General features: G+C 44.7%; 1 protein-coding gene across 4 annotated transcripts in view; it reads left to right on the top strand.

Moving 5' to 3' along the window:
- LOC143035339 (uncharacterized) overlaps window positions 1–24,842 on the top strand; it is a 460,728-nt gene that overhangs the window by 388,538 nt on the left and 47,348 nt on the right. For all 4 annotated transcript variants that reach the window (XM_076202312.1, XM_076202310.1, XM_076202309.1 and 1 more), the window contains one exon: window positions 15,602–15,776. In XM_076202312.1, coding sequence (XP_076058427.1) covers window positions 15,627–15,776 — 150 coding nt within the window. In that variant the 5' untranslated portion in view covers window positions 15,602–15,626. The remainder of the gene's footprint in view (window positions 1–15,601; window positions 15,777–24,842) is intronic.

Raw genomic sequence — 24,842 nt, forward strand, 5'->3', positions numbered from 1 at the left:
TGTACAGTGTGTGTGTGTGTGTGTGTGTGTGTGTGTGTGTGTGTGTGTGTGTGCGCGCGCGCGCGTGTGTAAGTTCACAGTATTACCTGTAGATCGAGCTGTATGTATATGAGCGCAGAACTCTCATTCGGGAGGATAATAGCTGTCGATCACGAGTCCATCTTTTTATCCAATACAAAACCTCAAGGGGATTAACCTGCTGTGACGAATCACACCAAATTACGTCACAATGGGAAACGACCAATCAGAGACGAGCTGTGCGGGGCGGGATCAGATTCGTCGCCTCCCCCTCATCCAACCCCCCTCTCCCCCCTTCCCCCTCTTCCCACTTCCCCCTTCCCCCCTCTCCCTCTTTCGCCCACTCCCCCTTCCCCCCTCTCCTTCTCTCTCCCCTACCTCTTCCCCCCCGCCACCGTCTCCCCCTCCCATCTCTCCCCCTCTCTCTTTACTTTATCCTCCCTCCCCCGCCACTGTCTTCCTCTCCCCCTCTTTTCTACTTTATAACCCTTCTCCCTCTCCCATCTCTCCCCCTCCCCCTGCTACCGTCTCCCTCTCCCCTCTCTCCCCCTCTTTCCTGTTTTAACCCCCCTCCCCCATGTTCTCCCCCCTCCCCCTCCCGGTCACTGCGGCATGTGGAAGAAGACACAAAACCTCCGGATGGACGGATCATGTCAGGAGGAGGAGGAGGAGGAGGAGGAGGAGGAGGAGGAGGAGGAGGAGGAGGAGGAGGAGGAGGAAGATTAGGAAGAAAGAGAACAGGAGGGAGGGGAATGGGAAGGCGAGGAGGAGGAAGAGGAGGAGGAGGAGGACGAAGAATAGAAAAGAGAAGAGAAGGAAAAAGAGGAGGAATGGGAGGAAGAAGATGAATAGGACTAGGAAGGAGAAGGGGAGGAGGAAGAGAAAGGAGAGGGTGAGGAGGAAGAAGGGGAACGGAAGGAGAAAGAGGGGGGGGTAGGAAGGAGAAGGGGTGAAGGAAGAGGAAGAGGAAGGGGAAGGGAAGGGGAGGGGAGGAGAAAGAGGAAGGAAAGGAGAAGGAGGAATGGGAAGGAGGAAGAGGAGGAAAGGGGATGGGAAAGGGAGGAGGAAGAGAAGATGAGGAGGAGGAGGAGGAAGTGGAGGATAAGTGGATGAAGCAAGAGGAAATGGAAGAGTGAGAGAAGGAGAGGCTTAGGCACCTTAACTTCCACTCTCTAAAGAGGAGTAGAGTGTTGGGTGATCTAATAGAGGTGTTTAAGTGGATCAGAGGCTTTAACAAGGGTGACACTGTAACATTAGGAGAATGTTACTTGCGCTTAGGTAACGAGGGCGTGGAGAAGACTCGAATGAGTTTGGTGGCTTTATTCTGGTTAGCGCGAGTGTCGACCTAGGCTGGGTCAGCGGGCAAGGCTCGGCGCCCTGCCTTGAACACCAAAAGTGACCTCAAATTGACCTGAGTCGCGACCCGCTTGTGGCAAGGTCAGAATAGAACTGGTTTGGACACCAAAACCTGGCGTCCTTGTATACACATCATGCGTACGCTAAAGAAGCACGCGACTCATCCTGACCGAGACATGGCTCGGCAGGTCCTAGGTTGTGCTTTCATGAGGATATATATGCATGTGGTACAGGATTAATATAGACTTAACCTACACAGATATAATACAAGGCCAAAGGCCAGCTATTTCTACACAACATATATATTTCCTGTCCCTTACACTTCTGCAGCGGCGATGCTGTAAGCCGAAATATCGCGTCGAAGCACATGGGGAGGGGGGGACTTTGTTCGCCACAACATTCTCTAAAGAGAAGTAGAATGTGGGGTGATCTAATAGAGGTGTTTAAATGGATCAAAGGCTTTAACAAGGGTGACACAACCAAGGTCATCATAGTAAGACAACAGGGCAGGACCTGAACTTACACTCTCTAAAGAGGAGTAGAATGTGGGGTGATCTAATAGAGGTGTTTAAATGGATCAAAGGCTTTAACAAGGGTGACACAAACAAGGTCATCATAGTAAGACAACAGGGCAGGACCTGAACTTACACTCTCTAAAGAGGAGTAGAATGTGGGGTGATCTAATAGAGGTGTTTAAGTGGATCAAAGGCTTTAACAAGGGTGACACAAACAAGGCCATCATATTAAGACAACAGGGCAGGACCTGAACTTACACTCTCTGGGAAGAGGAAGAGAGTGGGGTGATCTAATAGAGGTGTTCAAGTGGATCAAAGGCTTTAACAAGGGTGACACAAACAAGGTCATCATATTAAGACAACAGGGCAGGACTCGCAGTAATGGATTTAAACTGAACAATTTTAGATTTAAGAAGGAAATAGACAAGAATTGGTTTTCTGATAGGGTGGTTAACGAATGGAATAGACTTAGTAACCAGGTAGTTAGTAAACGCTGAAACTATCGGTTGTTTTAAGAAACGGTTAGACAACTTTATCGATTGAGATGACAGGTGGTAATGGACATGGAACTGCCTAGTGTAGGCCTTAGGGTCTCTTGGAGTCTCCTTCATTCTTATATTCTTATGTTCTTAAATGGAAGAGAATGGGAGGAAGGAGGAGGAGGAGAGGGAGATGGAGTAAGAACAGCGGGTAGGAAAGAGGAAAAGGAAGAAGAGGAAAGGAAAGAGGAGGAAGAGGAGGAGGAATGGAAGAGGGAAAGGAAAGGGAAAGACAATAAATGGAGGACGAGGAGGAAGAAGAAGAAGGAGGAGAAGAGGAAGAGGAGGAGGGGAGGATATGAAGAGGTACTGACGGAGGGGGAGAGCAGAGAAAGAAGAGTAGGGAGTAAGGGAGACACAGAAGAGGAAGAGGAAGAGGAGAAGGAAGAGGAAGAGAAATAGGCATTAGGCGACTAGAATCGTCCGCTCTTAGACAGAACGAAATATGCTCCAGGATTAAGATGAATAGGAAGAGGAGAAAGGGGAGGGGGGAGGAGGAGGAGGAGGAAAAAGGATATAAAGGAGGAACGAAAGAGGAGGAGGAATATGAGTAGGAGGAGGGGGAAGGGAGGAGGAGGAGAAAGAGGAAGAGGAAGAGGAGAAAGGGGAGGGAGGAGGACGAGGAAAAAGGAGATAGAGGAGGAAGGAAAGAGGAGGAGGTAAGAAGGAGGAGGAGGAGGAATAGGAGTAGGAGGAGGGGGAAGGGAGGAGGAGGAGAAAGAGGAAGAGGAGGGAGTGTCTCTGGTATTAGAAAAATGTTTCGAATAAAAGAAAATTCCGAATTACAGAAGTTCCTAATAGAGAGAGAGAGAGATAGAGAGAGAAAGAGAGAGAGAGAGAGAGAGAGAGAACTGTCTATACGTCTCTGCTCTCTAGGGCGTTAAAGGGATGATGTATGGAGCCCCCCCACCCCCCCTCCCCTTAACGAATGACGTCATCGTTGGAAACTGACACTGTTATGTATGCGAGATTGCGTCATCTGAGACTCCTTTTCCTTCCTCCTCCTCCTCCTCCTCCTCCTCCTCCTCCTCCTCCTCCCCTCCTCCCCTCCTCCTCCTTCTCTTCCTTCCTTTTCTCTTTTTCCTCCTCCTCCTCTTTCCTCTCTTTCTCCTTCTTCTCCACTTCGTCTTCCTCCTCCACCTTCTTCTCTTCCTCCTCCTCTCCCTCCTTCTTCTCCTCTCCCTCCTCGTCCTCCTCCTCCTTCTTCTCTTCTTCTTCGTCCGTCTGCCTCCTTCTTCTCCTCCCCCTCTTCCTCCTTTTCTTCCTCCTTCTCCTCCTCCCCCTCCCTTTCCTCCTTTTCTTCCTCCTTCTCCTCCTCCTCCCCCTCCCTTTCCTCCTCTTCTTCCTCCTCCACGTTGTCCTTCTCTTTCCCCCACCCCTCTTCCATCTCCTCTTTCTACATCTCCTTTTCCTCCTCCCCCTCCTCTCCCTCCCCCCTCTCCTCTTCAGCCTTGACCTCTCTCCCCCTCCCCCCTCCCCCCAGCGTATCAGTCGCTCACTCACCCATGCACTCTCCCTTTTACTCTCCCCACATCCTGTGCTGCGTTTTCCTCTCACTTACATCTCCCCTCAGACCAAACCTTTTCTCCCCTTCCCCCCTTCCCCCTTCCCTCCTCCCCCCTTCCCCCCATGCACAGGATCTTTCATGCTTTAAGTCGTCGATTTTGCATATCCCTCCCCTTCCACTCTCCCCCACCTCTTTCCCCCCCCCCTCTCTCTCTCTCTCTCTCTCTCTCTCTCTCTCTCTCTCTCTCTCTCTCTCTCTCTCTGTCTCACTCTCTCTCTCTCTCTCTCTCTCTCTCTCTCTCTCTCTCTCTCTCTCTCTCTCTCTCTCTCTCTCTCTCTCTCTCTCTCTCTCTCTCTCTCTCTCTCTCTCTCTTCTTTCTTCCCTTTGCTTCACATCTCTCCTTTTATTCATAAAAACACAAGAATGGAGAAGACTGCAAGAGACCCTAAGGCCTACACTAGGCAGTTCCATGTCCATGACCATCTGCCATCCCCATCCATAAAGTTGTCATACCTTCTCTTAAAACAACCGATAGTTTCAGCCCTCACTAACTACCTGGTTACTAAGTCTATTCCATTCGTTAACTACTCTATTCGTAAACCAGTTCTTGTGTATTTCCTTCCTAAACCTAAATATAGACGTTCAACTCCCATTTCTTCTTTAACAGCTCCTGTTCAATCCGTCACCTGTACTCCCACACCTGACTCCCACTCTTGGAGTCACACTCCCCGAAGGACTTCTTGACTCCCACTCTTGGAGTCACACACCCCCAAAGGACTTCTTGTGCATTCCAAAAACTTCATTTCCGACTACCCTATTCCTCGACTCCCTTTCGCCACTCCCCTGTGACTCCCATTCTATCTGTCTCAACTCCCCCTTGACCTGGCCTCATACTCTTGTTATTGTGCCACATACTCCCCAATGCACATACCCACATAAGTAGTTTCCCCTCATATCCGTATTCATACACGTACGTATTACTCCCTCCACATACATACTCCACATACATCTCCCCCAACTTACGTAATCCTCCACATACGCACTCACACATACGTACTCCACATTCTCGTACTCCTCCCACACGTACTCCAGCGAGTCTTTCCAGCAACATATTAACTTTAATCGTCTTACTCTTTCCTCAAGGCACGGCTACCTCCACTTCCCCCTCCACTTCTCCCTCCACTTCCACCTCCACTTCTCCCTCCACTTCCTCCTCCACTTCCCCCAGTAATCCTCCTTTTCTCCCTCCACTTCTCCCTCTACTTCCCCCTCCACTTTCCCCAGTAACCCTCCTTTTCTCACTCCACTTCCCCCTTCACTTCTCCCTCCACTTTCCCCTCCACTTCTCCCCAGTAATCCTCCTTTTTCTCCCTCCACTTCTCCCTCACACTTTACGTATAGCCTTCCTCTTCCTCCTCTTCGTCCTTCATTTCCTCTTCCTTCTCCTCCTCTTCCTTTTCTTCCTCCTTCTCCTCTTCCTCTTCCTCCACCTCGTCCTCCCCCTCTACCTCCTCTTACTCCACTTACTCCTCTTACTCCTCTTTCTCTTCCTCTTCCACGTCTTCCGTCTTCCATTCCTTCATCCCCTCCATTAACAGAAATATTTAATAAGTCGGTAGACACTGGATTTGTGCCTATTGCTTGGAGGCATCCCAACGTTGTTCCTGTTTTCTAAAAGGGAAATAAATCGTCTATATGCAACTACAGGCCAATCAGTTTGACATCAGTTTTAGGAAAAATGCTTAAATCAATAATGGTTAATAGACTCAAAGAACACACCGAGTGACATAATTTGATTTGTGATACACAACATCGATTCTCCAAGGGTAAGTCATGTGTGACTAATCTTCTATCCTTTTACACTAAAGTATATAAAGCGTCAGATAACAATAATAGTTACGGTGTTATTTACCTTGACAAAGCGTTCGACAAGGTGCCCCACCAGAGACTACAAAATAAAATCAAAGCCCATGACATAGGAGGAAAAGTGTTAGAATGGATTAGAGCTTGGATCATTTACAGAAAACGGCGGGTCACCATAAATGGTGTAAAATCCAAGTGGGGGTGTTTCTAGTGGGGTCCCCCAGGGCTCGGTTTTGGGTCCCTTATTGTTCATTAGATACATAAACTACTTGGATAATGGGATTAATAGTGATGTTAGTAAGTTTGCAGACGACAATAAAATAGGACGCCAAATTAGGTCAGGAGACGACGCCGAGATTCTGCAGGACGATCTTAACAAACTGTTCACGTGACCGGTGAAATGGTAAATAAACTTCAATATCTCAAAGTGCAGCGTGTTAAACGTTGGGCTACACAACCCCGAAAATAGATATAGCTTAGATAACACGTTTTAAGAGAAAACTGAGTGCGAGAGAGACTTGGGAGTTCTAGTGAGTCCTGACCTTAAATCCAGGAAGCAGTGCATTAGCGCCAAGAATAAAGCAAACGGAGCATTAGGTTTCATTGCCAGGACGGTTACGAATAGAAGTGCAGAGGTAATTATCAAACTCTAGCGTTAGACCCCTCCTTGACTATGCGGCACAGTTTTGATCTCCGTCTTATAGAATGGACATCAGTTCACTAGAATCAGTTCAGAGAAGAATGACCAAAATGATACATGGGCTCAGAAATTTACCTTACGAAGAGAGGCTTAGGCACTTTAACTTACACTCTGGAAAGACGCAGAGTGCGGGGTGATCTAATAGAGGTGTTTAAGTGGATCAAAGGTTTTAACAAGGGTGACACAAACAAGGTCATCATATTAAGACAACAGGACAGGACTCGCAGTAATGGATTTAAACTGGACAATTTTAGATTTAAGAAGGAAATAGGCAAAAATTGGTTTACTAATAGGGTGATCAACGAATGGAATAGACTTAGTAACCATTTAATGAGCGCTGAAACTATCATTTGTTTTAAGAAGCGGTTAGACAACTTTATGGATTGGGATGACATGTGGTAATGGACATGGAACTGCCTAGTGTAGGCCTCATGGTTTCTTGCAGTCTCCTTCATTCTTATGTTCTCCTCCTCCTCTTACTCCTCTTCCTCCACATCTTCCTCCTCCTTCCATTTCTTCATCTCCTCCATTTCTTCTTTCTCCTCCTCTTTCCCTTCTCCTCCTCGTCCTCCTCCTCTTTCTTCAGGTCTTTCCCCTCCTCCTTCGATTCCCTCATCTCCTCCTCCATTTCTTCTTCTTCCTCCTCCTCCTCCTCCTCCATTTCTTCTTCCTCCTATTCTTCCTCTTCCTCCTCTTCCACCACGTCTTCCTCCAAGTTCCTCCTTCTCTCTCTCGTCCTCCTCTTCCTCCTCCCCCTCCTACTTCTGTTCCTCCTCTTCCTTCATCTGCTCCTCCCCACCCTGTGCAACCTTATCTTCCCTCTCCCTCCTCTCCCTCCCTTACCCACTCACTGCGCAACATTCTCTCTCTCTCTCTCTCTCTCTCTCTCTCTCTCTCTCTCTCTCTCTCTCTCTCTCTCTCTCTCTCTCTCTCTCTCTCTTTCGCTCTCTCATTTTCTCTCACTCTCTCCCTTGCTCTCACTCTCCCTCTCTTTTCGGTTTCTCTCTCACTCTCACCCTGCTCCCCTCTCTACATCGTTTGCTGCACTCTGCGACGACCTACACACCAGGCGGCCTGCAGAACGTGAGTGGGCGGCCTGCATCAAGGTTGCTCACAAGTTGATAGGATTGCAAAATTGGTGGTGGTGGTGGAGGAGGAAAAGGAGAAGGAGGAGGAAGAGGAGGAGGAGGGTGCAAAGTTGGTGGTGGGGGGAGGAGGAGGAGGAGGAGGAGGAGGAGGAGGAGGAGGAGGAAAAAGAGGAGGAGGAAATGGAAATGATGAGAATGAAAAGAGAATAAGAAGAATGAGGAAGAGAAGAAGAGGAGAAGAGGAAGAGAAGAAAAAAGGAGGAAAGGAGGAAAAAAAAAAGAGGAGAGGAGAGGAAGGAGAGAAAGAAAGAGAGAGAAGAGAAGAAGGAGGGAGAAGAAGAGGAGAGAGAAGAGAGAGAAAAGAGAGGAGGAAAGAGGGAAGAAGAGAAAAGAAGAGGAAGAGAGAAGAAGAGAAGGAAGAAAGAGAGAGAAGAAGAAGAGAGAGGAGGAGGAGAAGAGAGGAAGGAAGGAGGAAGATGAAGAAGAAGAAGAAGTAGAAGAAGAAGAGGAAGAAGAAGAAGTTGAAGAAGAAAAAGAAGAGGAAAAAGAAGGAGAAGAGGAAGAAGAAGAAGAAGAAGAAGAAGAAGAAGAAGACGTGGAGGACGAGGGAGGAAGCAGGAAAGCGAGAGGAAAAGGAAAAAGACCAAGAGGAAGACGACGAGGAGAGAGAGGAGGAGGAGGAGGAGGAAGAGAAGAAAGAGAAGTAATATGAAGAAGGAAAAAGATAGGAAGACCGTAAGGAAGAAGAAGAGGAAGAGAGGACGAGAAGGAAGAGGAGAGGGAGGAAGACCGAGAGGAGGAGGAGGAAGAAAGGTGAAGGACTGTGAGGAAGAAAAGAGAGAAGAAGACCAAAAGGAGGAGGAGGAGGAGGAGGAGGAGGAGGCATAAGGGAAGTGAGAGGAGATAGAGAAATATGAGGAGGAGTAAGAGAAGGAGGAAGGCTCTTAGGAATGGAGGAAGAAAGGAGGAGGTGGAGGTGGAAGAGTGGCAGGCAAGTGGAGTGAATTGATGGAAGGTTGGCCGAGCGAAAGGCACAAGGGATAATGGAGGAAGAGATGGAGGAGGAGGAGGAGGAAGGAAGAGATGGAGGAAGAGGAGAAGAGAGGGAAGAGGAGTAGAAAGGAAGGAGAATTAGCTGCTTAGAACCTGGAGGAGGAGGAGGAGGAGGAGGAAGGAAGAGTTAGAAGAGGAAGAGGAGGAGGAAGAGATTGAAGAGAAATAGGAGGAAGAAGAGGAGGAAGAAGCAGCTGCTCGAAAACGTGGAGGAGGATGTGGATGATAAGGAAGAGGAGGAGGAGGAAAAGAAATAGGAGATGGAAGAGGAATAGGGGGAAGAAGAGGAGGAGGAAGAGGTAGGAGGCGAATAGGGGAAGAGATGATGGAAGGCAATGAGGAGGATGTAGAAAATGAAGAAGAGGAGGAGGAGGAGGAAGAGTGAAAAGACGGGTAGAAGGAAGAGGAGGAGAGAGTATAGAAGATAAAGAAGAAGAAGAGGAGGAGGGGGAGGAGGAGGAGGAGGAAGAAATTCAAGACTGGTAGGAAGAAAGGATGGAAGACGAGTTGTAAGAAGAGGAGGAGGAGAAGAGGGAAGACTAGGAGGAGGAGGAGGTATGGTGGTGGAACTTTTTACGATGAAGAGGAGGAATTGATGATAGAAGGAAGTTGATGAAGAAAAGAAGAGAGAGGAGGAGGAGGAGGAGGAGGAGGAGGAGGAAATGAGGATGAAGCCGGTAAAGGGAAAGCAGAGGAGGAAGAGTGAGGGAAGAGGAAGAAATAAGAGAAGAATAAATAGAAGGAGGAGATGAAAGAGGAGGAGGAGGAGGATTTTATAGCGGAGAGAATGGGAGGGAAAGATATGGCCATGCATATAAAGGACAGAAGGAGGGAGGAGGAAGAAGAAGAAGACTCGGAGAGAAGAAAGGCAAGGAAAGAGGTCGTGAATACAGATGAGAGGAGGAGGAGGAGGAGGAAGAAGAAGGGGACAAAATTGAAAAGGTGTAAAAGCAAGGAAGAACAGTGGATGGAAGAGGAGAGGATGGGAAAGAGGAAAAGGAAGGAAGGAGGAAGAACGGGAAGAGGAGGAGAAATGGAGTAAGGATGAGGGAGGAAAGAGGAGGAAGAGAAGATGGAGGGAAGGAGGAAAAGAAAGGAAGGGGAGGCAGGAGGAGAGGAGATGGAGGATGAGGAAGATGAGGAGGGGAAGAGGGAAAGGAAGATGGAGGGAGGAGGAAGAATGGGAAAAGAAGAGGAAGACAACTTCGAAGGAAGAAGAGGATGCCGAGGAGGAGGAAGAAGGGAAGGAAGAGGAGGAGGGGTGGAGTAAGGATGAGAGCGAGGAGGGAGAGAGGGGAAGGAAGATGCAAGGAGGAGGAGGAGGAAAAGAAAGGTGGAGGCAGTTCGGGGGAGGAAAGGAAGGAGGGCGAGGAGCAAGAAGAGGAGGAGGAGGAGGAAGAAGAAGAAGAGAATTGATTAGGTGTGAAAGTGGAGGGCAAGGAGGAGTTGTAAAGTGTCATGTGGAGGGTGCGAGCTTGAATGGAGGGCTCTGACTTCGAGACATGGAGGATGTGGAGGAGGAGGAGGAGTTAGGGAGGTTGGGGAGGGTCAGTGTGTGTGTGTGTGAATGTGTATGTGTGAGTGCGCGTGTGTGTTTACCTAGTTTATCTAGTTGTATTATACGGGGAGGGAGCTATGCTCGTAGTGACCCGCTTTTGTATCTCTCAGCATAAATTTTGTTCTTAAATTCTTGAACAGTATTTGCACACACTGTTGCCTCATCCAATTTATCCCAGATATCCACCACTCTGTGTTGGAAGCTGTTCTTTTGCAGATCTCTTCTATAAGTATCCTTTTTGAGTTTCTTTTCATGTCCTCTTGTTTTTCTCTTGTCCCACTTTAATAAATCATCTCTATTTAGGACTTCCATCTCTTTGATAATTCTGTAAATAGTCAGTAGATCTCCTCTTTCTCTTCTTTGTTCCAGGGTTGGTAGTTCCAATTTGGACAATCTTTGTTCGTGTGTCAATTTGGGGAGTGTTGGTGCCATCTTTGTCGTTGTTCTTTGTATTCTTTCTAATTTCTTTATATTTTTTTTAGCACTGGGTGTCCATAGTGTCGCAACATACTCCAGTCTTGGTCTTATCAGTGTAACTAATGTTTTCTTAACAATTTCTTCATCCAAATAGTCAAAAGCCACTTTCATTGACCTTAAATTGAAAGTTTCACCGACTGTTTTGATGACATGTATTTGCTGTTAATTACTCCTAGGTCCCTTTCCGAGCTCACTTTTTTTACTTCCTCTGCATCAATTTTGTATTTCCTCGATATTCAATTTCTACTTTTTCCAAACTTCGTTATGCTACATTTCTTGATGTTAAAGCTCACTTCCCACTTTTGACTCCTTTTCCAGACTTTATCTAAGTCTTTCTGTAGTGATTCACAATCTTTCTCTGTACTTACTTTCTTTAATATTTTTACGTCATCTGCAAAGAAGTTCATATAACATTCCACACCTTCATCCATATCATTTGTATATATGGAAAACATAATCGGAGCCAACACCGAACCTTGTGGAACTCCACTTATCATTACTTCCCAGGTCGAGTATTTGTCTCTAACTACTACCCTCATTTTTCTCCCAGTCAAGAAATCTTCCATCCATTCCAATAATTTTCCTTGAGTACCACCTAATGATTACATTTTTCTTAATAGCTTTTTGTGTGGTACATTATCAAATGCTTTTTGTAGATCTAGAAAAACACACTCCGCCCGTCCATCCCTTCCGTGTGTGTGTGTGTGTGTGTGTGTGTGTGTGTGTGTGTGTGTGTGTGGGTGTGTGTGAATGTGTGCGTGCGTACGTGTGTGTTAATATATCAGGATTGACACAATTTCACTTCCTCCTGGTCTCTCACGGAGATGAATAAAATCACCTGACGGCAGATAGACACAAAGCACCACCCGGTACGGAGGAGGGTTGGGAATCGATCTCGAGCCTTTTTATTCACAAGTAGTATCGATAGCAATCGGCCACATATAACGACATTGAAAAAAAAATTAAATGAAATAACGAAACAAAACGGCGCAAAAAAGATACGAAGATAAATTGAATTAGAATGAAGTAGAATATATTTATAATTAAGTCAGATAGAATTAATTAAATTAGATTAAACTGAAGTTGAGTATAGATTTTTTTTTTTTCCATGGTAGGCCACTCTTGCACTAACGATACTCGAAAGAAGCTGAGCAGCGTAAAGGAGCATTTACTTACAGTGGATGAAGCCCTTTCTAACCTCTGCGCCGCGGCCAGGATTCGAAGACGGGCCGAAATCCCCACGCGGTTACGAGACGGGCGCTCTACCAACTGAGCCAAACTTTGGCTTGTTGACCTTTCTGAAGACTTTAAATATATCGAGGGAGGAGGTAGCTGACATATTTGACATTGATGGAGATGGAGGAGGGGGGGGGAGTGGCGAGGAGGGAGGTCACCGACGTGTGACGTCACATGTCGGTGACGTCATTGTGTACTAGATAAAAAAGGTGTCAGTTTTTATTGTATTTGTTTTTATTTTTTATTGTTAATTATTGTTATTTTTGTTATCTACTATATTTTATTGTTATTTTGTTTTATTCTTTTCTATTTTTCTATATTATTTTTATTATCGTTATTTGTTATTATTATTTATATATTTATCTATTTCTGTTATTATTTTTTGCTTTATTTTATTTTATTCTATATTTTATTTATTTATTCTTTTTTAAGGAGCCTTCTGCTAGAGAGAATGGGTCTAGTTTCTCTTTAGATTAAGGGATCTGTGGGGAACATAGGTACATTTGCTTCACCAAATAATATCGTCGCCCCTTCTCAGAGCAGTTGGTCTATTAGACCGGCTTCAATATTCTTCATAAATCCAACTTTTTTTTTTTAACGTACAGACATATGATTTTTCGACCTCCAAAATAAACAGATAAATAAATAGATAAAATGAAATAAACAAATGAATTGATAAATTGAAAAGTGCCCTTTCTCTCCACGTTGCTCTTTCAATTACGATTAGGTCAGAATCCGACGCACTGAGACAGAATTTACTGAACTGGAAGGGAACTGGACGGCGTGGCGGTGTTCGGTTGGCTGCATAGTGGACTGACTTGGGGTACCACATCTGTTTACTTAAAAAAAAAAAAATGTGGGTAGTTTGATTTTCGATAGGGAATATATTCCTAAAATTTGTCTTCGAAGTTCATATACATGCTATATACGTGTGTGTTTGTGTGTGTGTGCGTGCGTGCGTGCGTGCGTTGGCTCCAGCAACGAATAAACGTAAACGTCCCTTTAATGTTCCGCTCACAGGAACGTCTTCGACGCTTCTTCTGCAGTTAGAGAGCGCTTGACCGTTTTATGTTTGACTAGAAATGGCTTTGAGGGGACAAAGTGTATTGCAGAAGGCTGGCGGCTGCCTACGGAAAATAGATAAGCTTTGGGTTACGCAAATAGATATGAAGGACTAGGTTTTGTTTTTAGTAGATATATCTAAGCAGTAGGCTTTTGGTTGGATATATATACAGTATATATATATATATATATATATATATATATATATATATTTACATATATATATTTTTCTATACATATATATATATATATATATATATATATATATATATATATATATATATATATATACACCATCAATTTCAGATTGACAAGACAGACTGGTAGTTTGGTTGGCTGGCAGGTAGGCTGACGGTTAGTCCGATATTGCAGGCCATTAGAGTAGCTTACAAGCGAGCAAGCAGGTTGGGCAGGCCGGCCGGCAGACGAATAGACTGAGAGAAGGGCGATTACAGGCTGGCAGGCTAGAGCACTAGCGGAGAAAAGGAATTTTATGTAGAATAATTTTTTCTTTTCTTTTCTTTTGGGTGATTTTAAGGAGGAGAGGCCCTCCTAACGAGGTACTCGCTCTTCCTCCTCCTCCCCCTCCTCCTCCTCCCTCCTCCTCCCCCCTCCTCCTCCCCCTCCTCCCCCTCCTCCTCTTCCCCCTCCTCCCCCTCCTCCTCTCCCTCCTCCTCCCCCTCCTCCTCCTCTCCCTCCTCCTCCTCCCCTCCTCTTCCTCCTCCGTCACTTCCTGCATCTCCTTCTCCTCCCCTCCTCCTCCTCCTTCTCCTCCTCCTCCTTCACATTCTCCTCCTCCTCCCCCCTTCTCCTCACCCTGCTCTTCCTCTTTCTCCTCCTCCGTCTCCTCCTCCTGCATCTCCTCCCCTCCTCCTCATCCCCCTCCTCTTCCTCCTCCTCCGCCTCCTCCTGCATCTCCCCTCCTCTCCTCCTCCTTCACCTTCATCTCCTCCTCTGCATCTCCTCCTCATCCTCTTCCTCCTCCTCCTCCTCCTCCTTCTGTGGGCCGAAAACGCGAGAACCACGACATTATATCTACCCATAAGCCCCCCTCCCTCCCTCCCTCCCTCCCTCCCTCCTCTCCTCCACATAGTGATGGAGGGTGGGAAGGCCTTGCCTCATCGGAGGCGTGCTTGTCTCGCATTCGCTTAGTTGTGGGTTCGAATCCCGCACTCCTCTCTGATTCCCAGAAGTGACTATGGTTACCTTTCCCAGCAGCCCCTAAAGAGCATCCTATGGCAAAGGTGACGGCTTCGGCCGCAGCTACTCAGCGCCTCTGGGCGTAGGCTCCTCACCTAATTGTAGTGTACAGGAAAGGAGCAGTGCTCGTGGGGTCCCTTCCTATCCTGTCTCTTAGTCTCCAGTTATAATGCCTATCGTGTGTGTGTGTTTATGTATGTGTATCTGTGTGTATTTGAATTTATGTACGGTTCCAACTTAACCTGTATCTGTGATTTCCAATTATCAATCGTGTATTGTTTCGTCTTGGGCTATGTCATTTCCTAAGATATTCCACATATTTATACATCTATATGGAAAACTGTGTGTGTGTGTGTGTGTGTGTGTGTGTGTGTGTGTGTGTGTGTGTGTGTGAGCAATATATTGAAATGTCTACGGGGATTAAATCCCAATTACGACTGATGTAACTTTTGTTTTCCAAAAGATGGACATTCTGCTTGTATATTTTATTTTGGTTGCCGCCAAATTATTTTTATTAACTTTATTACATTCGCAGGAAGGACTGCGCACAACCATATATATATATATATATATATATATATATATATATATATATATATATATATATATATATATATATATATATATATATATATATGTAGACTATTGTACCTTCTGTAGCCGAGCGGGTTGAGACACTGCCTAGTAGCCTTATGGCTTCTGAGCAGTAGGTTCGAGTCCTACACACGCCGATCATAAAAATTATATATATATATATATATATATATATATATATATATATATATATATATATATATATATATAAACTGCTTACACCGCCATTCATTTGTTCTCTTGATATGCCCTTTCCTTCGAGATCTACCAAGAACACCGTCACGCAGTTCCCCCTTTATGGCGGGCTCCCACTCAGAACCTCCCCCCTCCTTAACCTCCTCGAGGAAGATTTGGATGAGGCATTTGTTCTTCCTGTAAGGATGGAACTGCCTAGTGTAGGCCTTATGGTCTCTTGAAGTCTCCTTCGTTCTTATGTTCTTAAGGATATGGTTAGCTTGTATTGCTTTTGGGTGTGGGTGAACTGTTATTTACAATAGGTATGTGTATGGCTACCCCTCTTGTAGGTGGAAAAACCTTTTGGGATATATGTAGGTATGTATGTGTATATTTACTTAGTGATGACTTGTCTTCATTGTGTTTATATACATATATATATATATATATATATATATATATATATATATATATATATATATATATATATCCTTATCGTCATTATCTTTGTACTTGTTTTTTATTCTGTTTGATTTGAATTAATCTGCTTTTATTATTATTGTTATTGCAGATGTTAAATCGTATTTTAGTTATAGATTAAAGTCACCCCTTTGGGGTAGAGTACCTCCCCGCTTACCGTTTTCTTTCCCCCCCATTGCAGGTGGAGTATGGGGCGGTAGAGAACGATGAGGACGCCAAACCGAACCCCCCCTTGTGCCAAGGGGGGGCGAGGGGGCTATCGCTATGGGGGGACTTCCAAAGCCTCGCCCAAGAAACAACAACACGCCGGATCCTCCTCTTCTTCTTCTTCGTCTGCAGCACCTAAGACGGGCAAGGTGAGATGAGGTCACGGGGGTCATCGAGCTTGGGTCACGGAGGTCACGAGGCCCCTTTTTTTTTTTTTTTTTGGTGAGGGGAATCATGAGTCAGATTGTCATCCCCTGTTCTTCCTCCTCCTCCTCTTCCTCCTCCTCTTCTATTACTTCTCTCTTCTTCCTCGTCTGCATCATATTTACTGGAAACCATCGTCTTATGGGTCCTTTTTTTTTGGGGGGGGGGTGAGGGGCAGTAGCCTAGGCGTCTGGTTATTGGTCAAATGTTTTTTCATCCTTTCTTCATCCTCTTCATCCTCTCCTTTATCCTCTTCCTTCCCCTCCTCCTTCTCCTCCTCCTCCTCCTCCTCCTCCTCCTCCTCCTCCTGTTATTCTTCTTCCTCTGTCTTGTCCTCCTTTTCCTCGTCCTCTTTGCTCTACTTGTGTTCTTCTTCTTCATCTTCGTATTCCTCCTTCTCTTTCCTCTCCTCATTCTTCCCTTCTTCATCCTCATATCATCCTCCTCCTCCCTTCCTCTTCCTCCTCTCCCTCCTCTTCCTCCCTTCCTCTTCCTCCTCCCCCTCTTCCTCCTCCTCCCTTCCTCTTCCTCCTACCCCTCTTCCTCCTCCTCTCTTCCTCTTCCTCCTCTCTTCCTCTTCCTCCTCCCCCTCTTCCTCCTCCTCCTCCCCCTCTTCCTCCTCCTCCCCCTCTTCCTCCTCCTCCCCCTCTTCCTCCTCCTCCCCACCTCTTCCTCTTCCTCCTCCCCGTTCTCCTCCTCCCCTCCTCCTCCTCCCCTCCTCCTCCATTCTCTCCCCTCCCCCTTTCCCTCCTGAATAAAACAAATTCAGACCCATAATGTGCTTGCTAGAAGCTTATCCAGGTTCGATATCCAAGTTAAAGGTGATTTTAGGAGGTTACCTTCGGCCGAAGCCTTCACCTTAACTGCTGGCCTTTGTACTCCGGAGGCGAGATCGAAGCCCAACACGCCACACTAACCTCGGGCCTCGAATGGGGTCGTCAAGACATTGGCTATCCTTAAGCAAGAGGCAAAGGTTGCAGCTTCGGCCGTAGATAGCGCAACCTGGAGGTTACCTATGCCTTCGTGTGTAAAGGTCAATTTGAATTATAATGTAGGTTGCCTGCCTGCCTGTCTGCCTACTTGCCTGTCTAAGTATAAGCGCAAACTGTGACGCAGGCGACGCAGGCGACGCAGCACAGACTAAAGGCAGACTTCCTGTTGCTGAATGGAAGTACATTTTGAACTTCTCTCTCAGATGAAATACTGAGGTTGTAGGCACATTTAGAAACTTCACAAATGAGAGAAAACTTCAAACTGTACTTCAATTCAACAACAGGAACTCTGACTTTGCTCTGTGCTGTGTCGCCTGTGTCGCCTGCGTTGCCTGCGTTGCCTGCGTCGCCTGCGTCTCAGTTTGCGCCTAGGCTAATAAACTGCCAATGTATCTTCCTACCTGCCTGCCTGCCAGCCTACCTGCCAGCCTGCCAACCTAGCCTGCTGGGTAACCTACCTGTCAGCCTGTCTACTCACCTGTTCAACTACCTGTGTCTGCCTAACAGTATCTGCCTGTGCCTGACAGTGTCTGTCAGTCTGCCTGACAGTATCTGCCTGTGCCTGACAGTATCTGTCTGTGCTTGACAGTATCTGTCTGTGCCTGACAGTGTCTATCTGCCTGCCTGACAGTATCTGTTTGTCTGCCTGACAGTATCAGTCTGCATGCCTGACAGTGTCTGACAGTATCTCCTGTCTGCCTGCCTGACAACGTCTGCCTGTGTGCATGACAGTTTCTGTCTATCTCCCTCGCTGACAGGATCTGTCTGTCTGCCTGATAATGTCAGCCCGTCTGATGAGCTACCTGTCAGCCTGCCTACCTGTCTGCCTTTGGCAGATCATGTTGCAACGTGAAGCTCCTTGAGCACATCTTGTAGCAGTTGCAGCTGGAAGGTAGGAAGCCGAAGGACTCAGGAAAGGGCAGGGAAGGGCAGAGTTGGATCGGAAGGTCAAAAGACGATTGTCTGGAAGGCCAACAGAGTTGTGAAGAAGAATGAACACACCAATACATATATACATACATATATATATATATATAATATATATATATATATATATATATATGTGTGTGTGTGTGTGTGTGTGTGTGTGTGTGTGTGTGTGTGTGTGTGTGTGTGTGTGTGTGTACATATATTGTCTATTTACTTGTCCTGGGTCAGTTGTTTGGTGATTGGTAGGTACCTTAACCACGCTCCATCTCCCCTTCCCTCCCGACCTGCTTGCTGACTGGCTTGCCACCCGACCTGACGACCTACTTGACCTACCTACCTACCTTCCTGACTATTTGTATATGCTGCCTACTATCTACAACATGATTACCTATCTACCTACCTACCAACCCACCTTACTATCTTCCTATCTGTATATGCTGCTTACCTACCTACCTGCCTATGTACCTACCTACCTACCTATCTACTTACCTATGTCTCCTTACCTATTCACTAAGCATCATACCTTTCTACCTGTTTACTTACCTCCGTCCTTCCCCCTCCCTACCTACGTACCTATCTGCCTTACTATTTACCCATCTACATACCTTCTTCCCTACCTACCTAACCTAACCTAAACTACCCTACCAACAAGCTTCCCTACCAACCCCCCATCCCTCACCGCCTTCTCCAATGAATATGAGTGCGCGTGCGCGCGTTTTACACAGTCGTAGACAAAGGTTAATTCCGCTTGAGAAAAGGGCGTAGGAGATGGCACGACCAAGCCTTCTCGCTTTGTGGCACATGGCACGAGTGTAGTGGTTAGCGTTAGAACCACCCATGCTTCAGTACCGAGTACGCGCCCCTTAAGCTTACATCGTTACCCAGATATCGGACAATAGGAGCTCTGAGCTCTCCTCCGGTAGGGTGAAGAGCTGTCGATCACGGACCCAGCACGTGATCCAGGGCTGTGGTTAGTGTCTGTGGTGAATAGTTTAGCATGACTTAGTGCTACCTAGTGTCGTCATCAACTAGTTAATTTACAAATGTCTTAACTAGTGCGTTAGATTTAAGACAAAAGCCCCTGCGTTCTCTCTCTCTCTCTCTCTCTCTCTCTCTCTCTCTCTCTCTCTCTCTCTCTCTCTCTCTCTCTCTCTCTCTCTCTCTCTCTCTCTCTCTCTTTCTCCCTCTTTCTCTTCTGTATATGGAGGCTGTGTAGTACAGTGATGATCACTTTTTAGGAATATAACAATTAACGGGGGTAATTTTATTTTCTGACCCCAAGGTGGTTAGTAAAAATTACCTTTGGAGTAATTAAACTGTTTTCTCTGAAGATTAGACTCTTTTTTTTTATTGTTTGTTTGCGTTTGTTTATTTATTAGCCCCCTCCCCTTCTCCTCTCTCTCTCTCTCTCTCTCTCTCTCTCTCTCTCTCTCTCTCTCTCTCTCTCTCTCTCTCTCTCTCTCTCTCTCTCTCTTTCTCTCTCTCTTTTTTTTTTTTTTTTTTTTAACAAATGTTACTTGTTTTGAATGCCTAGAAAAAGACTTCGAGTAATATAGACTTCTCCACAACCGTTTCAACATGTCCCAAACATTCGTTTCGGTTCTAATTTTTTTATTTACTTATTGATTTTTTATTTATGTATTTTAGTGCATTTAGGTTGTCAAAATATGACGCAAAGGTCATTTGACATTTGAAAATTCGAAAAATAACGGTTCCAACCGACACCAAGAAACTCACAACAATCGACGACACTCTGAAACCTCACCTAACCCCCTAAACCCTAATCCCCCTAAACCCTTTCCTAACCCCTAAACCATGCCATAAAATCCCTGAACCCTCCCTAAACCGTGCCATAGCTCCCTAAACCTCCCACTAAACCCCCCTACTAACCTCCCTAATTCCCCTAACCGCCTAATCCATTTCCTAACGCCCCTAACTCCCAAGATCCTCCCCTAATCCCCCTAGACCCTCCCCAAACCCCCCTAACCCCCCTAAACCCTCCCCTAACCCCCCTCTACCGTCATCTTCATCATCAACCATATATATATATATTTATATATATGTATATATATATATATATATATATATATATATATATATATATATATATATATATATATATGTATGTATGTATATAGGCCGCGCGGTAGCCCAGTGAATGCCGCGTCGAACTCATGACCAGGTGGTCGTGAATTCGATTCCCGGGGCTGGCTACAGGTTTCATGCATTGCTTCCAACAGCCCTGCCCAGGCGGTGAGGTGACCCAAACATCGGCCAAAAAAATCCAAGTGGCTTACCGTAACTGACAGGGCTTGCCCTACCATAGTTTTTTTTACACACACACACACACACACACACACACACACACACACACACACACACACACACACACACACACACACACACACACACACATATATATATATATGTATATATATATGTATATGTATATATATATGTATATATATATATATATATATATATATATATATATATATATATATATATATACCCACGAGAACGTGCGCACTTCCTCTCATTTCCACCAGTGTTTTGTGCTATCCCAATCATTCTTTAATACCAATTTATTTTATGTACACACGCACACATTATATATATGTATATATATATATATAATATACATTATATATATATATTATATATATATATATGTATATATATATGTATATATATATTATATATATATATATAATGTTGGTACCCCGATCTTTTGGCCCTGATAGGGTCGGTAAACGCTAGCCCAAACGAGAAGATTTCTCCCAGAAGTCTTCGTCCATTTTCCAGTATGTTTCGACGCCTTGTTGCGTGCAAAGTCAATGACCCTGTGAACGAACGATTCCGTGTCTGGGGGGAATCGCCTCACTCGATCGCAGGCGGGTTTTCTCTTTCTCTGAAAAGGGAGTTGTGATAGCCCGGTGGTTAGAGCGCTCTCTCTTTCTCTCTCTCTCTCTCTCTCTCTCTCTCTCTCTCTCTCTCTCTCTCTCTCTCTCTCTCTCTCTCTCTCTCTCTCTCTCTCTCTCTCTCTCTATCTTTCTTTTGTGGTTTGTTCCTTGGTGTATAAAATTACATGGCGTATGTAATAAGTCGACTCTTCCTATTTTAATGTAATTTAATTTTTCCTGTTATCTTTATATTATCTAATTCTCCTTAAAATCATCTTTACGTTATATCAATCAACCATTCGGAATCCACTACTGAACGATAACCTCTCCCCCCCCCATGAGAGGGACGAATACACCAACCTCGGCCACGTCACTCCTGCAAACTTCTCTGTCATCTCTCCACCTTTTGTTCCGTCTCTCTTTTCCACGATTCCAATGTCTTCGCTTCCAGTTAGCGAGATCCTCTATCCTCCTTTCTACTTTCCGGTCCAACTCCATATCTTCTTTACCTCCTCCACAATATATTTTACTCCACTCCGATCTCTTACCATCTTGCCCTCTTCCTGTTTTTCAAGTCCTGTTCATACTGGCGGTTTGAACCGCACGGGAACCGCGGCGGCCATTTTTTTTTTTTTTTTTTTTTAAATAGGTATTGTGATCATTCAGAAGACCCATGACTTTGTCCACGTACGTCTCTAAACTTTTACTTTTCATTCCCTAAGTTACCTTATGTTTATGGTCTTTCTAAGCTACATAAAGAAGGTACCCCATTAAGGCCCATCATCTCTAACAGGGGTTCATGCTCTAGCAAACGTTCCAAATGGCTTGCGGGTTTATCTCCTTTTGTAGGGGAAATTTTCCAACTGACACATAAAACATTTAGAAGATTTCTTCCAGAAAATCAAGGATAATAAGTCTCGATTTTTTTTTTTTTTACAAACATTTGTGTTGATGTTTTGTCCTTTCTAGAAACCAAGCTACAAGCATTCCAAGGCGAAATTCCTCCTTCCGGTTTCTGAAACCATCGCGCTTGTTCGCACTTGTCTTTCAACTAATGTTTTTTCCTTTCAAAATTTGTTCATTAGGCAAAAGTTTATACTGTATGTAGCATGGGTTCTAACCTTTCTCCTGTTCTGGCCAATCTTTAAATGGAGTACTTTGAGATTGTTCTTTTTCCAACGGTAAAACCCTCAGGTATGATTTGTTTCAGATATACTGATGATATTTTCACCCTTTGGGATTAGAGTTGGGGTTCCTTTGATGTTTTTCTAGCAAAAACTTAATCAGTTAGCTACCAATATAAATTTAAAAGTGGAAGGGGAAAAAGATGGTGAAATTCCCTTTTTAGACACTTTAATCATGAAGAATGAGAATAGGCTTGCCTTTACTGTTTTTAGAAAGAACACCCATTCAGGAAGTTACGTTCACTTTTTTAGTCACCACCCAGATCACATTAAATGGAGCGTAGCTTCGGGTCTATTTCTCTGAGCTTTTAGGATCTGTAACCCACAATTTTTAGAACATGAGTTAACTTCCATCAGGTCCCAATTAACAAAGTTAGCTTACCCTAAGTGGTTCCTGGATAAAACCCTCAGCCAAGCCAGAACTAGCCTTTTCAATCCCCATCCACTAAGCCCAACGGGTTACAAAATCCCCTTGTCATTCCCTTTTCAGAGTTCATTAGCCATTTGTCCAAATTTCTTCCCAAATGTAAGGTAAATTTAATTAATAATTATCCGAATACTATTATTGAAAAGGTCAGTGTTCATCAGAGGTTGAAAGATCGTATCCCAGAGGTTTACTCCCTTCCGTGTCAAGATTGTAATCTAGCTTACATCGGTCAGACGGGTTGAGACCTAAGGACAATGTTGAACGAGCATAAAAGATCAATCGAGTATGGCCAAGAAAGTTCAGCCGTGTTCCAACACGTGAATAAATAAAATCAACGGTTGGATTGGGACAAATCTCAACTTGTTTACAAATCTGGTTGTGCGTTTAGAAGGAAAATGATGGAATCCACTTCAATAGACCATCTGTCACAGGTTTCCTCCCCCTCCTCCTGACCTGACCTCTGGTCATCCTCAGGTCACTAGAGAGTGAGGGTAGTGATATTTACTCCTTCCCTAGTTCCCTTTCCTTTGTTAGAGGTGATATTTAAGATAGCATCCTCCTCCCACTTTGCACTGCTGAAGAGGATTGTATTTTAGCAATCGAAATATATAGATTAGGCTTATTCGACTCTTTCTCTCTTCCAACTGTGGTGTCAGTTATGATATATTACATACATACATATACTGTGTATATATATATATATATATATATATATATATATATATATATATATATATATATATATATATATATATATATTCGTGAAGAGACGGAGCCCAGGACTCATGTTGGAAGAAAAACACTGGACTCGACATCAGAAGTTTATATATCCATTTCGAACCCTGTCTGGGGTTTACCCCTGAAGACAAACCCCGGGCAGAGTTCGAAACGCAGGATTAAACTTCTGACGTCCAGTGTTTGCTTTCTTCCAACATTTGTATATATATATATATATATATATATATATATATATATATATATATATATATATATATATATATATATATATGTATGTATGTTTGTGTGTGTGTATACATACATACATATATATATCATATATACAGTATATTATACATATACAATCAAGCCGGAATAATCCACCGTGGTGAGGCACAAAGGCTGTACCGTCCCTCCGGGGATAGGCCGGTCTTGCAGTGGACCGTTAAGGCAGGACAAAAGTTCATAATGTAGTATCCAATTCTAAAGTCATCTATTCTCTCTCTCTCTCTCCCCTCCCTCTCTCTCTCTCTCTCTCTCTCTCTCTCTCTCTCTCTCTCTCTCTCTCTCTCTCTCTATTTTATTTTATTTTATTTTGTTGTTTCCATCTAAATTTTTACTAGGATTTTTTTTTTTTTTTTTTTTTTTTTTTTTACATATATTTGTGAACAATATCATCGATCGCTATATAGTTGCCAAAACCTTCCTGGTGCGCTCTTGGCGTCATCGGAACCATGATGGTCTCGCGTTCGCTTAGTTGTAGGTTCGAATCCCGCACTTCTCTCCGATTCCCAGCAGTGACGGTTTGCTACCCGCCCCCGAACAGTCCAAGGACATAAGGTATAAGTGACTCCATTGGTTGCAGCTGTTCGGCGCCTCCTGGCGTATGAACTCACTTCCGTCGTCTTTGGTCGGCATTCTTGTGAAGGACAATATCTACAGCGTTGAACCTTCCCCTACAGAGAGTAAAGGTCATCATATTAAGACGCCAGGGTAGGATTCACAGTAATGGGTTTAAATTTAACAATTTTAGTTTTAATTAAGGAAATAGGCAAGAATGGGTTTACTGACAGAAGTTAACGAATTGGTTAAAGAATGTTATAAGAGATGAGGTAACTTTATGGGTAGGCAGGGCAGGTATTAAGGGGTATGGAACTGCGTAGTGTAAGCCTTATGGTCTCTTGTAGTCTGCTCCATGCAGTAAAAATGTCTCTTTAGGAAAACGGTTGATATACCATCTTCAGGGATTTTCCTCGTTTCATATCTTTGCTTCTGACTTTGATACATTACTAACGTCTGTGGTGGTGATGAGTCTACGTCGGGAGGCACTGAGTAGCGCCGGTTGAAGACAACAAACAAATGATTACCCTAAAAAAAAGGAGACCATATTAGATGCAAAAACAGAAAAAATATATAATTTTAATAAGATCTTTACTCCTCAAAGTGCTCTGGTCTTGCATTCGCTTAATTGTGGGTTCGAATCCCGCACTCCTCTCTAATACCCAGCAATGACTGTTAGTTACCTGCCCCAGCAGTCCTCAAAGCGCATCATATGGCAAAGCTAACGACTTCGGCAGCAGCTGCTCAGCGCCTCCTACCGTAGCCTCCTCACTTAAACTCCGCCTGCTTACATGGGTTGAGCACTGAGAAGCGACTGCTCTTCCCCCGCTTAGGGTTGAGCTCTGGGGCGCCCATGGTTGAGGAATGGAGTACCCCATCACAGTGCGAGGCACTCTACTCCCCATGTTTAAATCTTGGCACTTTGATGACCCGACAACATGCACGTGGAGCACCAAATGATGGACTTGGGCTGGTGTCAGTTTGGAAGAGGATTTGTTTCTTGAGGATAAAACTGAGA

This window comes from Oratosquilla oratoria, chromosome 18, assembly GCF_046742065.1.
Source record: "Oratosquilla oratoria isolate Oo_2021 chromosome 18, ASM4674206v1, whole genome shotgun sequence".
Lineage (NCBI taxonomy): Eukaryota > Metazoa > Arthropoda > Malacostraca > Stomatopoda > Squillidae > Oratosquilla > Oratosquilla oratoria.